The 19,683-nt window shown below is 33.9% G+C and overlaps 1 protein-coding gene across 1 annotated transcript in view; it reads right to left on the bottom strand.

Moving 5' to 3' along the window:
* Nucleotides 1-19,683, bottom strand: part of Vps13D (vacuolar protein sorting 13D) — a 131,022-nt gene that overhangs the window by 22,060 nt on the left and 89,279 nt on the right. The window contains exon 29 of the mRNA XM_085823754.1: nt 2,282-10,896. Coding sequence (XP_085679880.1) covers nt 2,282-10,896 — 8,615 coding nt within the window. The remainder of the gene's footprint in view (nt 1-2,281; nt 10,897-19,683) is intronic.

Genomic DNA, 19,683 nt, shown 5'->3' with positions numbered 1-19,683 from the left:
TCGAGGTGCACATACTACTATGGTGCACTATGGTACAGGTGGAGTACCATGGCACTATGATACACAGCGGGAAAAAAAGGGAGAGCACATTCTAACTGGACCGATTGACGAAATTCAACTTGCATTTTTAATGTCTCGAAAACGCGACTTATGATACATATTATATTTATATACAGCCATATTCTAAACATAGGTGTTCTTACACAAAATCGGACTTCTTCTGAAATGACATGCCAATTTTTTTCCATATTTCAATTCTAAGAACCAAATTATATCAAACTGCAACTTTTACAAAAATGCGTAGTTTTTAAAAAATTAGCTCTCAAAATTTTAGCTCCTCAATGTTAATTGAATCTGACATATATTTATAAACATCTCTTTTTTTTTAATTAAGCCTTTCACCATTCGAAATTTAGGTTCATTCCAAATAAAATTTGCCCATTTTTTATGATTTATTTGTAAAATCTGTATTTTTTAAATATTTTTTTTTAAATTTTTCAATAAAAATTTTGAATTGTAACCTATAAAAATTTTACCATCATCTTAAAGTAGATATATTTCTAAGCATATCTGGAAAAAAAAAAAAAAAAAAAATGTTATTCAAAATTTTCTAAGATTTGCGTGAATATACATATTGGCACATTTTGAAATTGGGCATACTTATTACAACAAGCGATAATAACGCTAAAGGTGGTTTACGCACTTTGTTAAAATTATTTGAAAGTATGAATGATGACTTTTTTACCGCTCATGTACAATAAAAAAAAGAAAGCAAAACAGGTTGCTATAAATTAAGAAGTTCACCAAGTGAATTATTCTTGGTGCAAACTGAAAATAATGTAAAAGTTAAATTTTTGAATTTCTCCAGAAATTTCGCACCAAATTTTACAAAATTTAGTGTTTAGGAATAATTCGAGTCGCAGAATTGAATATGGAAAAAATTTGGCATGTCGTTTCAGAAAACGTCCGATTTTGTATTGAAATACCTGTTAGAACAATGCTATATAGAAATCTAATCTATATCCTAAGTAACACTTTTGAAACATTAAAAATACAAGTTGAATTTTGTCATTAGAACAATGTTATATAGAAATCTAATATATATTCTAAGTCACACTTTAGAAACATTAAAAACGCAAGTTGAATTCTGTCATTCGGCCCAGTAAAACAGAAAATATAGAACTGTCCCCTTACCCCCCCCACACACAGTATAAACCTAGCTGAATATTAGAATGCTTTGATCGATGCTTATGCAGAAGCAGCCCCACCATTCACTATTATCAATATTTTGCAAAATGTGAAGAAAGCCATAGATGCTCCTATATCAGTGAGATAAATTTCCTGAAAATTGGCCAAAAGTGGCTTGCAAGAAAGCTGTTTTTTGACACCAGCCATTAACATGGAAAAACTGCAGTGGTGTTTAAACAGCCTTTAGATGTAATTAATGGCATATGGTAGTATTATACAATAACAAATCTCATTTCTGCTACAGTAACGGTAGTTATTAAATGAAAACCTGGAGGTGACATGATGAGAGATTGAATTCTGCATTGATTAGAAAATGCCACACTGCCTCTTAATGTTGCATCATTATTCAGTTGCTATTAGCATCTAGTTGTCACCATTTTGCAAAAAAGAGCCATATTCAGCCACATATTGATATGTGGATGAATGCTGTAGCTGAATGCACTGCTTTAACTTCAGAGGTTTGCAAAATGTATTATTTGTCAATATAATAGTATGGCAACACACAGTGAATATCAGTATCCAAATATTTCCTTGGCCATTGTGGTCTCCAGATCTCTCTCTGAGTTTCTATGGGATGCAGTTGGCCATCATTTGAGCCTCACGCTAAAATGTAGGACAATCTATGGATAATATAAACATCCAACCACTGACTAAATCTTTATTGTGAAGAGTTGCTAATTGTATTGCCAAAAAAAGGTAATCCCATTCCTTACTGATAACCCTGTATATTCGATCTTGTAATGCACTGTAAACTTACAATTAAAATCACACATTTAGAAATGGATTCTATGTCTATGTATGTTGGTTTTCATCAAATTCTTTCTGCTCCTTTGAAAGCCTTTGCCTTTTCTCTGACAGTAGTTTAATTGGAGTTGTGAATAAAAGGAATACCTTTGTATCTACCAAATTAGCCTCATTAATAAACAGTATAAATAAGTTGCTAAGAATAAAATTTCATGTAATAAAAGCCACCAATTGCTTTTTGAATTTAAATTTTAATGCAACTCTTAAAATTTACTAAAATATCACTTACCTGGACTCCTTCCTGGACAGCACCTTCATATGTCTGGGTGAAGACACTAGTTACACCACCTATTAAACCAAACCCTAATCCTTTAAGTCCTGCCATCAGATGATCATTACCAGTGGATGCACTTTGCTGCCTAATTTGTTTTCGAATTTTTTGATGTTTTTCATCCATAGTCACTAAACCTAGACCATCAGATAAACTTCCAGAAAGTTTGGCAGCAGAATCTGACAAGCCATGAGTAACATTCTTAAAAAGGCCTCCAACATTCCCTTCATGAATAAGTTTTGAAAATCCATCAGTCACATCATTCATTAATCCCAAAGGATTACCTAAAAAGTCAACAGCACCCAGAATTTTAGCAGCCTGACTTTTGAGTTCCTCTTTGTAGTGTTCTACAATGCTATCAATTAAAAATTCAGCTGTTTCAAAAGGATGAACTCTCAAGAAGGGATCTAGTTCAATGGTGGCATCTTCAAACCTTATTAATCTGAGCCCCATTTTTTTCTTAACTTGAAGCAGATCAAGTGGTAAAGAACTACTTGTAAGAACACTTAGTTTTATTTGCTGTAAGCAAAGCTTTAAAGTACTAAAGTAATACCTTTTCTCATATGCCATGGTCTCAGTTATACTTTTCTGACTTTGATTATTTTCACTTTCATCCATCCTTTCTGCTTCATTTTCTGATTCATGAAATCCAGCAAATTGCAATAATTTTAAAAGAAGTCGTTCTTCTAGTAATACAGTTAAATTTTTCACAGTGATTATTAAATGCTTGAATATATCAGCATTAATAACAGGAGTACATGTTTTCTGTATTGTAAAATGCAAGGCTGGTAAATGCCTTTGATCGTCAGACTTACTAGGCTGAGTAACATACAACAAGACTGGTTTTTCTGCTTCTCTCAGCTGATTGTCAATTTGTATATCTTTTATGCTTCCACAGAAAGTATGAAGCAAGGAAAATTTACTATACTCTATCATTATTTTATGTAACCATATAAAAACAAGTTCCTCAGTTAAGTGATTAACCAAAGATAATCCCAAACCTCCAGATAACTGCAAACAAATTTGTATTTCAATATCATTACTAGTATTCTCAAGATGTTGATTTATATTGCATTCAGAATAAGACAGATCCTCATTTTTAGTTTTGCTTTGATGACTTCCATCCACCATAACCCAGTCTGTATCAATAGAGGTTCTTGAAACATTTTGTTGTTTACTTATGTCAGTTATCTGCAAGACTCTTGTTGGTCCATCAGGAAACACTTTAACTGTTAAAACCCCAGATCCTCCTCGAAGTTTGCGACGAGAAATAGCTTGTTCTATAGGAATGCCGTTTTCTAGTGTAACAAAACTAACAAGCATGCTTGGGCCTAGAACTACCTCATTTCCTCTCCTTAATCCTTTGAAGCCATCTTTTGCCTGCACATACATATTTGGGTAACCACAGCACAGACGGCCATCAGATGTGAACTTCCACGTTTGTGTATGCTGTCTTCTCCCATCTGGTTTTCTCAGTGTAAGGGGAATGAATTCTCCTGGTTGAGGGCCTAAAGCAGCAATATCTAACACCATCGTCCGTGAATTATTTGATGAATTTGGTTTGTGAGGGTCCCGAGGAGGGCTGGATCCTTCATGTTGTAACATACCTACACTAGTCATTCTCCACAACTGAGAACGTTTCCCAGCTTCTCTTTTATTTATAACGACTTTATTTCCATATGCAACATCAAGTACATACTCTTTACCTATTAAAGGATGTGGTGGTGATACAGCTGCACCATCAAGAAATGTTCCAGTAAAAGCAATATAGATAAAATTTTCATAGAACAGTTGGCTGCCTTCTCTAAAAACATTCATATTATATGTTGCAGCTGAACCTCCTGGAGCACAACAAGTTATATAAGGAGGAAGAGTAGGCTCATCAAATGCATATGGGATAGAAGAATGGGCTTTGATTGATGTCTTAAGTCTCTCTTGTTCAACATTAGTTTGATAGTAAGTTATAGCAACTTCAGAAAGGTTGTCAATACGAAAAGGTGGAGGCAGTCTATCTGCATCAGTAAAAATAATAAAAAATGTGGCACTTTGTAAAATTATCTCAACCCTTAAGAAGTTTGATTTTCCCTCGTCATCTCTCATATTTATATGGAATGAATTAATATTGTCAATTGCAAAACCACCTGACCAGTGGCAATTCTCAATATCACACTGCCGCACACAAAGCAAATTATCTAAATCAATACGAGGCCAGTGGAAAGGTAGACTAGATTTTGGCATAGCAGTTAACACAAACTGACGATTTTCCTTTGTGGCAAACAATTGGCAAAATTCTAATTTATGACATGTTCTATTATCAATCTGATACCTAGGAGACAATGTTACAATATGAGTATCCCCATAACGACCTCTGCCAACTCGAACTTCTATACCTATATTATAAACCAGGTCTGGTCTTGAATCTTTCCTCATGACATGCAATCTTCGTACTCTAATTCCTTTCTCCATGTGAAATCTTGTGCACCACTGCGGAATACCATCTGGATGTAGAAATCTTCCAACTCGCATATTGCACATAGCACTTGCTTCTCGATCAGCAAATGAAAATAGAAGTGGAGCCATGCAACGAGCCAGCTCATGTTCTTCAAACTGACCAGCTGCTTCAACACTTGTACCTTCTTGCTTAAATACTAAAGGAAGACCTGATTTATTAACAAGCCAATATGGAGCAGTAATGAAAAGCTTCAGAGCTCCACCAGGCAATGTTCTTACTTTCAAATGAAGTACAAGTAAGCGATCTTGATTATCACATAATTCAATGCGAGATGGGAAATGTCGTGATGTAGAAGACAAAGTTACATCTTTACAACGCTTAAAATTTTCTAAGAAAAATTTAATTGTAAATTGTTCACTGATATCAATATTAGGCAGAGATTTTTCTTTACCTGATTTAATATAACCTAAAATACTTGTATTTTTGAATGTACTGAATGTATAATGAAGTTCATATGGCAGTAAATTGACAATTTCCAGAGATGGGGCAAAAATTATTTTATGAGCTGGCTGTACAATTGGAAGAGGTGAACTTGACTCCTTTTCAACTGGGAATCTCCTTCTTTTTACTAAGACTAAATACCTATAGAAATCTGAGGACTTCAAAACAGAACTGCATTGTTTTAAAGAACCTTTAATATCCCCAGGTTTGGTAACATTATTCCATACAATACTATAATTACAAAAGGTAACAGACTTGTCCACTGGTCGAGCCCAAATTTGAGCATGTACAAAAGGTAATGGTATTGGCAAAATCTGTTCAGGTATTACATATAGTGACAAACTTTGGATACCATACTGTATTCCTGAATTTTCCAGTTTCATTTCAATTGTGTCTCCTAATTTATTTTCAACAAGAAGAGAAGACTGCACAGTAATCAGCTTCCGGGCACTCCCTTCAAGAGTCACCACAAACACAATTCTAGCTGGTGGTTTTTCAGTATATATTGAAGCTGAATGACTTATTTGAGGATTGGCATGTCTAAAATATGTTCCCACTCTATCAACAGATACTGGAGATACAGGAAGCCAACCATCAATCCTAACTATGATTTGGTGTATTTTCATAGCATGGGAATCCTTGTGCCGCATTTTTGATCTGCTTTCAAATGGAACAGGAAGCAGATGACCAGAAGGTACTTCTGTCCAGTTTAATGCAAATTTGCTGTTTTGGGTAGGTGCTGTTTGATTTTGAAAGTCAAGAGACTGCTGGTGGGCAGCTGTAATTTGAGTCGCAAACCATAATTTGCACCCTGTGTTATTTTTTAAAGCAAATGGCACAAATGGCAATCTCCGTCGATAACAACCAGGACTATGCAGTTCGGCTGTTACTTCTTTATTTCTAGTATTCATGTTGAAATAATCTTCTGTCCAGTTCTTTTTAACAGTTCTATAAAGTTCAATAAGGGAGGATGTCACATTCAAGTTAATTGCATCTTCAGAAGAAATGGTACACATCACTCTCTTGCCAGGTTTAGATTGATTGGGTTGTAGTCTCCATTTCACACCACACTTCCACGGTTCTACTACTGGCTCCCACCCAGATAATGCACGATTATAATAATCTGCACTAAAGCCAAAATTCCCATTGCCTTCAGGGCAAGAAAGAAACTTGTGTACAAAAACTACATCTGATAAGTTTAGTTCTATCACAGGAACATCTGCATCTCGACAGTCATCAATGATGCACAAGCTACATGAATTAATACGAATTTCTGCAGTAGTCACATTTATACCCTGAACAGTATTGGGTTCTGTAGCAAGATATTCAGCAGGACTAATAGCCCCATCATTTGCTAAGTCTAAATGTGGGCAAGCATGTTCAGTAAGCCACAATGCAGCAGCATCTAAATTGCCTCTGCAAGCACTTAATGCTTTTTGACAATCTTCAGCTGAGAATCCAAGATTTGCTAAACGGCTGACGTCAAAAGAATTAAACTGGTTTTCATCTTTCGATGTAGATGTTACACTTGACTTGGTATGAAAGGCTGTTTGATGTTTAATAGATTCAAAGATTTTCAAAAACATTGTTATATCATAATAAGACAGACGGAGATTTAAATTCATGGTTGATATTTCTAATATATGATGTACATCAGAAGATTCTAGTCTAATAATTGGAGAATTGGTTTTTTTCACTATTTCAATGCTTACTGTCAATGGATCAATTATTGAAAGAGCTGTGTCTTCCTCTACTCCTAAAATACAAGAGAAAACTTCAAGGCTTTGTAAACTACAAGAAAGTGGTTTTTCAGCATAATCAGGCTTCCACGTAATGACAGCTGTCGATTTTGCAATTACTGCATTACTGTCCCATAAAGATGTATCTTCCACAACAACAAATTCAGTATCAGTTACATTTACTTTAATCTCAAAATTTATTGTAGTCTTCACAGGATACTTGTTCTTAACTGATTTCTGAAGTGATTCTGGAGAATCTGCCTGAGATTCATAGTTTGAAACAGTTAAAAATTTCAAAACTGACTGAAGAAAGTCAAAAACTCCCATAATTCTCATGTTATTAAGCAGAACAGTAAAACGTGTAAATTCACGAGTGATCCGATAATGAACTTCAGCTTGCAAAGTAGAACCACTGTTTTCTTTCTTCTTAATGGGTTGCAAAATTTTCGTAAACACATTAGGGCGGTTATTTACTGGAGCATCTTTAAAACGAATATCGGATACCTGGACCATATTGGAGACTAAATCGATATCTCGACTGTTATCAGAGAAAGCTTCATATGACAATCGTGACTTAATAAAATCAAACTTAGCCAATGAGCACTCACTAGGTTTGTTAACTATGCCATCATTTCTTAAAAGTTCCAATGAGACATTTACTAAATCCATATGAATCGCCATTGTCGTCCATGTTTTATCCTCTGTATCCATTAAAACAAACTGCTCGCTTTCAGAACATGGATCATATGAGAACTCCTCTAAAGGTTCTCCCAAATTCTGGTTAAGAATCCCAAATATTAATTTATATTGTTTTTTATCTAAAGTAACATAGACTGATGAAACAACTCCCTCTATTGCCCAGTCAGGAGCTGAGTGACTAATAGCTGAATCCAAGTTTCTCTCAACTTGCACTTTAAGCATAAACTTTTCTTGAAGCAAATCATTTCCTTGTTTTTTTATAATAAAAGAGGGAAATACCAAATATTTTTCAGAAGGTGAAATTGTAGTATTTCTTCTGTGTTTATTCTTCTTATCTTGCTTTATGCGAATGGCAGAATATAAATCCATATCTGTTAATTCTACATTGATTACATCCAAAAGGCATTCATAATCCTCTGGTGATGGTCTTCTTACTTTATGACTATCACAGGAGTCCAGCTTTGATTCCAAAGTGTCAAAACTATTTTGATTGTCAACAGAATGCATGTCAGAGGTTATTTTGGAACATTTAATAGTGCCCTTACTACCAGCAGGAAGAAACATATTCCGGACAGTAATTTGTCCTAAATCAGCTACAAGGACATCATTCAGTGAGGAACTCTGTGGAATTACAATAACAGGAGAACCAGCGGAAATGTCTAGCAAGATGCGCGATCCTCTGACAGCTTCTGTACTTACAACTGTACCAGAGGCAGCAAGTCTGATTTTTCTGATAAGCTCTTGCATTTCGTTAAAATGGCGAAAAAAGGCAGTCACTTCTGTAAGAAAACGTTGTGTATGAACATATTGTACTGAGCTCATTTGACATTTAATACTTATATCATAATCAGTTTGCCATGATGAAATCAGACTACTATATTTAAAGATATGAAAATGCAATGCCTCACTGCCAGTTGTTACAAATTTTTCTGGATACAAATAGCCATGTGGGGATAAATCACTCAATGATATGCTACCAAGTGTGCCTTTGATAATATATGTATGTTCACGTAATGACATATCTGATATAAAATTTGAAACATTGACACTTGCTAATTTATATTCTGGTTTATTAAGAATAACTGTTAAGCTCTTGACTTTCAATTGAATTTCAGAATTTGTAACCTCTTCTAAGCTATGCTCATTTTTTTTTGAAGCAAAGCTACTATTTTTAAAAGATATGTAGCTTTTTTCACTTACTTCTTGCTCAGCATCACTATTTGAATTAAAAAAATCCAATAACATCACCCACGTCTGCAAATTTAGAACGATATCTAAACAATTGAAATCTATATCAATGAAACGATTTGTTTTTTTATATTTTGTGGCAAATTGTGGTGACTTTTTATCTATGAAAGTTATATTGATAAACACCAAAGCTTCATGAGAAAGCTGTGGCTGAAGTTCTTTGGATATAGTAGGGGATGGGGGAGGAGTACTTGGATAACTATCTTCACTTTTAGATATAGATCTTTGATGAGTGTTACCAATCAAAACCTTTCGAGATGAACTCTGAAGAGAGAACATATTCTGTGTATATAATTTATCTGGTAAAGACATTGAAGATGTGCTATAAAATGCAGAGTTCGCATCAGACAAACTTGGACATGAAACAGATATATATTGAGATTTGGGTGGCTTGGAATATGAAGCTATTTTGCTCTGATTGACTGAACTCATGAGATAGCAATGGTGAGATACATCCATGTTCCTCAAATCTTCCATCAAGAGGGTTTGAAGAGTAACTAACAATGTAGCTTCATACATCTTATCCATGTAATATTCTAAAATAAATTCTTGGAATTTCAAACTTACAATGCCTTCTTCTCTGTCGGACAAATCTCCTCGCAATTCAGCGATTAGATCAGGTAATTCGAATGATACTTTAATTGTTTTATCTAATGTAGCTGTACTAGTATGAGATAATTTTTGTTTCTCACTCTCTGAAGATAACTCTTCAGCAACATAAGATTCAGTTCTAGGAGAGAGACATTCAAAATTCTCCAATGATGAGGAATCTTTACAGTATGTTAAATTTTCAATAACTTTAATCATCTGCTGAAATTGATGCTTAGTTAGAACAACTTTTAAAGGATTGACTACACATCCTTTAACCTCAATCTGATTAATTTTTTTATCCTGTTCATACAAAATGCTAGATTTTCCCTGAGAAATAGAAAAAGGAACTTCAGATGCCATATCTATTTTATCTGAACCAACAATAATTTCGACAACAGTATCATGAACAATAAGTTGATTTTTATCTTCACTGGCATACAGATCTTTCAGATGTAAATTTGGTATCATAGCAATATCAGAAGAATTTAATGCAGTGGAAAAACTTTGAGCACTTTTTTCCACATTGACAAAATGCATATTCATATCTCGTATTTCAATCAGTACAATATCAGACACATTGAAATCTTGAAATTTGAGAGAAAACTGATCAGGGTTCAAAATTCCTGGTGCTCCTTTCTGCACTGCAATGCGTCCTAAATGAGCGATAAGAACATCTGCACTTTGAGGTGATGATGGGAATGCTACAATTGGTGTCTGCAATAAAATATCTAACTGCATGTCTACAGATACATCCTCCAAATCTTCTACATGTAAAACATTATCTCCATCTGTCAGTTCATCAATACTTTCAAAACGAGACCTGAAGGGCCCAAGTTCAGGCTGGTTGCCATGTATTGAAGCACTAATAGATCCAGTTCTTTTTGATACAATACCAATAGCCACTTCAGTAGCAGCAGTCTTGATTGAACTTGCTAAAGAGCTCATATAAGCTTTAAATTCTGTAGCACATGAGGATAGCTCATATAACAGCCGTGGTGAGTGAGTATAACACAAAGATGCCATACGCAAGTTAATGTCAAGATAACCTTGCTGCTTAAGTTGTTCTTCATCATAAAATGATGAATTATAATTTTCAGAGACACATGGAGATACAGTTTTATCACTTCTTGTTATTTTAAATGTTAAAGCATACATTGGTTCTAAGATAGCAGAATGTGTTAATGGTTTGTACATATCTTCTTGAAGTCGGCTTAATAAATCAATATGCTCTTCAATTAATGGGTCATAACCTATGCTGACAATTTTCTGATGCTTTGTATTCTCGGTGATTAAATCAAGAACTTGAAGTCCACCAAGACTGCCTTGAATTTCAATAACATTTCCTAAAAAAAAAAATAATTTATTACATATATATATGCATGCACAAACAATTATTATACATATATATATGTATACACTAACAAAATGATTCAAGAGTAAGTAAGTATTTAAAAAATTTGATTTATGTGTATTTTTATTAAGAATAAAACTAAAAAATGCATAAAATCATGCACCTTTTTTATTTAAAGAATTTGCAAATTTAATTCTAAATATGTCTATAAGGCATAAAAACACAAAATACATTAAATGTTTTCCCAAAATGGAAATACATTTGCTCAGTAAGAATTCATCAAGAATGGACAAACTCATTAGTTATTTAGCCATTTCATCATTGACAACACTGCCCAGCACGCACTGAATGGGGCAAACAATACTGCACTCACGAAGGAGGAAAAATGAAGACAAGAAAACTACAGCCAACCTTTACATGGCAGTCAATCCTACAACCATAGTTATGGACTAGCATCTACTAATCACTAAAGAGATCAGCTAATATCAGCTGTTGAATAAAATAGTCATCACTACTAAACATTGCCTGATAATAAATTAAGGCAGTAAGAATCATTGAATATGTGCTGTTGAGTGATTTCTGAATGTTCATGATTTCAGGTAGACCCATAACTAACACTCACAGGGTATAAAATCTACAAGTTAAGATCATTATGATGAAAGTGATGGCTTATCAATCAAGTTCCTCCAAATATTAAGTGTTGTTCATAGGGGAAGCAACCTGAAATGATGCTTCTCCATCCTGCATGAATGCCACAAAGTCCACTGCTTACTTTTCTTCCAGGTTAGGAAATATGATGTTCCAAAAGGTTGGTGTAATACAATCTATGGTAGTTACAGATGCATATATTCAGGATTCTAAAGTACAATGCTATCTAATGGATATGAATATCATTAAAAAATTTATATAATAAAATGATTTAAGTTACATTAAAAAAAGCATGAATATTATGAAATGGCATTGAATCTTCAGGATATACTTTACTTTCAAGTAGTTAATGGAGCAAGATTTAGAAGTCACCAGTACTTAGCTGCCAGTTTACATTTTGGGATTTGTTTCTTATAGGAGCTCATTGGCTACATAAAAATCTGGTTTTTCATATGTGCAAAATAAATATGGGTCTAGTTTCTCTTAAAATATAGCTTGCCTATTATGACAGACAGCTTTAGTGTGCTTCTATATTCAAACAGCTAATTAAATAAATAAATTTTAGATGATTCAGATATGTTTAAGACACAATAACACGCCGAACAAATACTAATTCAGAAGTCAAACAACAAAAATTAGCGTTATATTTTCAAATTTTTCACATAATTTGAAAATATAACGCTGATTTTTGTTGTTTGACTTCTGAATTAGTATATGTTTATTAAGTCACATCACACGAGATTGCCACTATGTCTGAGACCTTATCAATTGCAAACAACGTTGGATTATATGGATGGGATTATTGCAAAATACATAAGGGCTATCTGTCTTAACTGGAGGGATGCCTTCATTGTGGATCTTTTACAAGAAACTGGCTGATATTCATGTATACAAAGGGAAAACTCCCATGTAGCCAGTTTGACACAACTTGAAAGTCAAAGTGCCAGTGTTCAGCAACCATACTACTTGCCTACTGCCGGGTCCAGTTATAATCAAGATACTCTCTTCAGAATTCATGATTGAAATGCATATACTTTTCTAGAGAGACATCAAAGACTTGAGGGCATATTTAAATACCTTACTCTTAAATCATTTCCAAATTTCTTCACTGATGGGATTTTCTATCTTTATTTTTAAAAATCGATTGACACAGCATATTTTAAATCCAAGAATAATTTTGATAAGAGTTTTTTTCAAAATACAATAATTTGAGTGTAACTCTGCACTGAACAGGTTGGAAGTCCATTAAAATATTAACATTTATTTCCTACTATGAAAGAGGAAAAAATAAAATTGAAAGTGCAGAAAATAATAAAGTATTTTCCCCCCAAAGACAAACATGTGTTCACTTTAAAATGCCAAAACTGAAGGACAAAGCTGATCTTGATATTTCATGCAGATTAGTAGTTGTACCAAAAGTAATGCAAAAAACGCAACCTAATTTTGTTCCCTCTGATACAAATTATCCAAATTTCATGTATTACTACAGTGAACCCTCCTCTATGCAAACATATAATAATAGATATGAAATACAAAGTATCATCAATAAGTTCCTGACAAAAGATAAATGCAGCCTGTTTAATATCCACTTAAGGCTAAAAGATGCTTACAAAGATTTCTGAAAGCAATATGCACAGTGTAAGCAATTTAAAGAGGGAAACTAGCACTGAAGATAAATCATACAGAGGAAGGGCATTAACTGCAACAAAGGTCACTAACCTTCAACAGATCTAATAATTTTGTGCATCTCCAAATCAGATGATGGTGGTTCAGTGAGTTCACTAATTTTAACACTTTTTCATTTTTAACAATATATTAATTACTATATATAGAGCGTATTCTTAGGCCGCCGCCTTCAACATGAACAAACTTTATTCTCTTACAACTAAGCGAGCAACAGCGCCCTCTAGCCTTTTTCTTCAAATTACACAACACTCCCCACCTGAAGTCGGTGGAGAGTTCATCTTTCAATAATATATTCTAGAATATTCAATTAATATTTCGACAATAAATCCTGGAGAAATGGTTAAATATAACAAACATGCATACATAATTAAAAGCACATAAAATTTTACAAAACATTAAATGATACCTATCAGCAAGGTCAGGAGAATCAAACCTAAAAATACAAAATACAAACATTAGTTAAGTTCCATATTATATAACAATTGTATAGGCCTTTTTAAGGTACCAGTAGGTGTTTTAATTATGCAAGACCTTATTTTACCATCTCTGCCTGGCATTAATTCCAAAATTGTACCTATTGTCCAAAGATTTCTGGGATGTTTGTCATCATGAATCAAGACAATATCGTTGATTTTTAACCGAGATGCGTTAGAGTGTGGAGGACAAATATTGGCAGATCTCAGATTAAAAAGATACTCTGATCTCCAACGCTTCCAAAAATGATTTAAAATATCTTGATGGTATTTATATCGTTTAATAATTGAATTTCTTGACCCAGTCAAATTATTTGATGTTATTTTATTAGCAGGCAGAGATAGCAATCGTCTACCAACCAGAAAATGAGAGGGTGTTAGTGGAGAAGGTTCATTGGGATCGGTAAACACGTAGGTAATTGGTCTACAATTAATCATTGCCTGGATTTCAAGCTCTTTCACAGTAAGGGATGCTCGACCAATAATTTTGCATAAGCTGGATTTTATGGTTCGTACCATACGCTCCCAAAACCCTCCCCACCATGGACCCCTCTCAGTAATAAATTTCCAATTTATGCCTCTAGCAGAAAATAATTCTTTCACAGATGAGTGACTCAAAGTTTTAAAAATATGTTTTAGTTCTTTATCAGCTCTTTTAAAAGTCTTGGCATTATCGGAGTACACGGTGGTACACAGTCCTCGGCGAGCTAAAAATCTTCGGAAAGCTAGCTTTCAGTGCTAAAACTTTCAGTGCTGAGATCAGTTACTATCTCTATATGTAAGGCACGAGTCACTGCACACGTTAACAACAGCATGTAAACTTTACCTTGCCTGTCTTTTGTAAAAAATGGACCGGCGAAGTCCAACCCGGTCACAGCAAATGGAGGCGACTCTTGGATTCTGTCTGGAGGAAGTGGAGTGATATCCTGTACCCCAGGACGTGCACTATATCGTTTGCATATCACACATTTTCTGATGATAGTCTTAACACGCTGTCTTCCCTTAATGATCCAATATTTGTCTCTGATCTGAGTTAGTGTCGAATTAACTCCAGCATGGAATACCCTTTCATGCGAGTCCATGATGATCAACTCGGTAAACTTGCATTTTGAGGGTAATAGAATAGGATGTTTTAAATTCTCGTGACAGTCTGCAAATTGAATGCGACCTTCCAACCGAAGAATTCCCTCCTCATCAAGCCTTGGATTAAGGGAGTAGATGGAAGAATTGAGAATTGATTTTTTTATTTGATAACTTAATTATTTCCGTTTGATACGATTCTCGTTGCGTAATTTTTACCCAATAATGTTCAGCTGCTTTAATCTCAAAAGCACTTAAAGGTCCATTCCCTGTAGACCTTTTCCGAAGCCTCCCAATAAATCTAAATACATAGGCAGTAATTCGAAGTAATTTTCCTAAAGAACTGAATTTTTCTATATGCAAAATTGGGGATTCATTGTTAATTACAGGTGCAGTCAAAATAATACTTTTTCTTAACTCCAACGATTCTGAATTTGGTTTTAATTTCTTTTGTTTTGGAAAGTTTTCAATAGGAAAACGTAACCAGTGTGGCCCATGCCACCACAAATCATTCTTAATTAGTGACTGAGCACTAATTCCTCGAGTTAGTAAATCGGAAGGATTTTGTTTCCCTTCGCAATGGTTCCACAATTTTTTGTTGCATATACTCTGTATTTCTGTAACACGAATGGCGATAAATGGTTTCCAATTATTTGGCAAACCTTTAATCCAAGTAATGGCGATTTCGGAATTACTCCAAAAATAAACATCCTCAATTAAATCACCAAACAATTTTTTCAAATATTTATACATTCGAGCAGCCATGAGTGCTCCCATTAACTCTAAACGAGGAAGCGTGATTGCTCTTAAAGGTGCAACTCTGCACTTCGACATGATAAAGGAAGTTTTAATTTTAGAATCACTCGTACAATATCTGAAATATGCGATGGCCCCATATGCTTTAGGACTAGCGTCCGAAAATAGGTGAAGGCTTATATTCATTGGATCGTCATCAAAGAAATTTCTCTGTATCGATATTTCAGTTAAATCATTAAGTTCCTCCCACCAAATGTTGAATTTGTCCTTAATCTCTGCAGGAAGGACCTCATCCCAGTCAGAACCGGGAACACCAGATTTCTTGCATAATAATTTTCGCCCGAATAACAAAGGGTGCAATAAATCCAAATGGATCGTATATTTGGGCGATGCTTTACAAAAGTTTCCTTTTTGTAGCAAAATCGTTTCCAGTAGAAAAGTCAATTAAATTTTTTAAATTTAACTTTATATCGTCTTCAATGGAATTCCAAATCATGCCTAAGAAATTCGATTCACTAGTTAATTTGTTGTCTGATTCCTTAATCCCATCTGAGACCCATAAATCATTTAATGCTTTAGAATTAGTTCTTAATTTTCTTAAATCCATCCCAGCATCCTTAAATATATTAACCGCATCTACAGATAACTGATATGCATCTTCAACCCTTCCTGCTCCAAAATATAGGTCATCGACATAGACAGAAGAATTTAACATTTGGAAACTGTCCGGCATTTTATCTTTATATTTTCGAATGTGATATTTTATAGTCGCGGCCAAAATGAAAGGAGATATAGTCAAACCGAAAGCTACGCGACACATTTGCATAATCTTACAGCAGTCATTATTTTCATTAAACCAAAGAAATTTTAGAAATTTTCTATCACCTTCATCAATTCCTATCATCAAAAAGGCTTTTTCAACGTCTCCACAAAACGCTATCTTAAACTTACGAAAATTCAACATAATGTCTAGTATATTTGGATTTAGATTAGGTCCCGATTCAAGGCAGTCATTTAACGAATTCCTGTCCTCTGTCCTTGAGCTAGCATCGTACACAATTCTTACCTTAGTAGTTTCACTAGGTCGTATCACTGCTCGGTGCGGCATAAAATATCCCAAATTTGTATCATTATTCGGACATTCCTCCACAATTCCTTCTAATATCTGGTTCTCAATTATATTTTTATATTCCTGAAAAATCTCCGGAGTTTTACTTAGTTTATTGTGAAGGTTTGCGAATCGTTTCTTAGCTACCTCAAAATTATTTCCTAGATTATTCGGACTGTATTTCCAGATTAAATTTGCCTCACATCTTCCGTTTTTAAACTGCAAATTTCTTTCAAACTGGTCTACTATTTCGCAGTCAATATCGGAATAATCGTCAAAATTATTAATTCCCATATGTTCTAATTCCCCCAAACCTCTTAAATCTTTCAACACAACAGTGTTTGTCATTACCGCTAAATTTTCAGAACAATTTTTGTTTGTTTTATTTTTCTCGATTCCTGCGGCAACCCAACCAAACACAGAACTGACTACGTACAACCCTTCAGATATTTTAATTCTTTCAGAATAAACTACATTCCAGAATTCATCCCCTCCAATTAATATCATCAACATCTATGTTATTTTTTCTTGCGCAATCGGCGATCTGCAACCCCATATGCTCCATGAAGTCTGCAATTTGTTTACTAGGCACACTGATGGACGCCGAGGAAATAACATCCAAGATCAAACATTCAATTTTTATTTTATTATTTTGTTTCCAATTCTGAATTTCGATTTCAACGACCGGATAGGAATGATTCACTGCCTTCATCGCACCAAATGAATAAACAGAAAGTCTTTCATAACGGATTGGAGTAAGTTTTAAATGGTCGGCCAATTTTTTCGTTATAAAGGATCTGTGACTGCCTTGATCAAGAATTAATCTAGTTAATTTTGATTTATACTTAGAACAAGCATAAACTGTACAAGTTTGTAATAATATTTCCCTGGCATTACAGTCATTATTATTATCACCTTGAGGAACAGAAGCAATCAATTTTAAGTTTTTAACTTTATTTCTTTCCTCAGAATTCAAAGTCAGAGATTCAGTTTCATTTTTGGAATAACCTTGTTCCGACTTTTTGTTTACAAGGGATTCATTAGTACAAATCGATTCATTGTGATACATACCGCCACATTTATTACATTTAGTTTTATTTCTGCACCTTTTTGAAGTATGGAATTTTTTAAAACAAGAAAAGCAGCGGTTTTCGGATCTTAGTTTCTTTAATTTATCAGAAACATTCACTTCGCATTTAAATGACTCGTGCAAATTATCACAAAAGATGCATTTTCGGTTAACTGCAGTATGAAATGCAGGCGTGGGTGTATTTTTTACATATTTTCTAGTTTCATATTTTGATTGATCGACTCGCGGAGGCACAGGATTTTTCCTTCCGCTTAATACTAGATTTGAAACTTCCCTGCATTCTATTTCCGTTTTAATAAATTGTGTTAATTCCGAAACTTCAACTTTATCTTTCGATCGTCTTTGCCGATTAAATTCCAAAACTAAATCGTCCGGAATTAATTTTAATAATATTGGAATTAATAAATGTCCATATGAGGCAGAAGTTACTTCTAAAGTTTCCAAATTACGAATCGAAACTTCTAATTCGTCATATAATTTACGTAAAGCCTTTACGTTAGCAGAATTTTTAACGGCTTCTAAATTGAAAATTTTATTCATGAATGAATTATGATCAGGTCTTTTCGACCATATCTGTCCTTTAGTAATGCTACACAACTATCATAATTACTTTCTGTTAACTCAAAGCCTGACACAACATTCGAAGCTTGTCCCGTTAACAATGTTTTTAAGTATACAAATTTTTGTATTTTTGAAAGAGTTTCAGTTTTTATGTATCGAATTTTCGAAACTATTCCAAAATTCATTCCATTGTTTGGGGTCTCCCCAAAATTTATCAATCATTAATTTTGGTAATTTCAGCATACTACTCCCACTAGAACTGGAACTTACATGCAAAATTCCATTACCACTAGACTGGTTTAAATCAGAACTTTGGGGATTCCTCGCTGGCGGTACTGCGGTAACCGTACCTAGAAACTGCTTAATTTGACTATTAGCAATTATACATTTGTCATTGTATTATTCGCTTATACTACAATCTTCTTCAATTAAGTTAACATCAATTAACTCTTGTATTTCATCATCAAGCGTTCTCAAATTATTTTTCTTTTCGATTAATAATTCAAACAATTCTCGTAATTCTTTAATCGAATTTTCCTCTCCTTCAATTTTTAATTTATCTTCAATCACTTTAATTAACCTAGTAACAGACGATCTCAATGTGGAGCGTTTACGTTTCAATCTATCTAACTTCTCTTCCATTTTATTTAATTTAAATACACCCACGACAGCAATAATAAATACTTACTAATGTACTACAAATAATCACTAAATAATTAATTTAAGATTTCCCTACCTTTATTTGGAATTCCATTGTCACTTGAATATGAAATATCCATTGAAATCGAAACACTTGGATCGAACACCTAAAATCTTCACAAAGCCTTAATTCCTTACGCCGATGCACCATCTAATAATTTTGTGCATCTCCAAATCAGATGATGGTGGTTCAGTGAGTTCACTAATTTTAACACTTTTTCATTTTTAACAATATATTAATTACTATATACAGAGCGTATTCTTAGGCCGCCGCCTTCAACATGAACAAACTTTATTCTCTTACAACTAAGCGAGCAACAGCGCCCTCTAGCCTTTTTCTTCAAATTACACAACAGATGACTGAACTGATTCAGGGAGACAATCCAGCAGTTCATTGCTATAGTAAACTGTGGTCACAATGCAAAACAAAGGATGGTGGAATTATTGTAAAGAAAGGACAAAATTGGGTACTTTAAAAGTTCACAACTGATATGAAGGAAGAAAAAATGTTTATCTCCTCTTATTTATTGATAACTTTTGAAGCCAATAAAGATGTATTTTTTCTAATTTTGTGATAGGGGATGAAATGTGGGTATACTTTTATGATCTGATGATAATGAATCAGTCCAGAAAATGTTATTACCTATTTTCTGAAGGGCCTAAAATTTTTCAAAAATG

Source organism: Stegodyphus dumicola, chromosome 1 (genome assembly GCF_044657685.1).
Source record: "Stegodyphus dumicola isolate Sdum_Otavi_A_Nest chromosome 1, ASM4465768v1".
In the NCBI taxonomy this organism is placed as follows: Eukaryota; Metazoa; Arthropoda; class Arachnida; order Araneae; family Eresidae; genus Stegodyphus; species Stegodyphus dumicola.
Note: the sequence above shows the minus strand (reverse complement) of the source record. Positions and strands in the feature narration are given on the sequence as shown.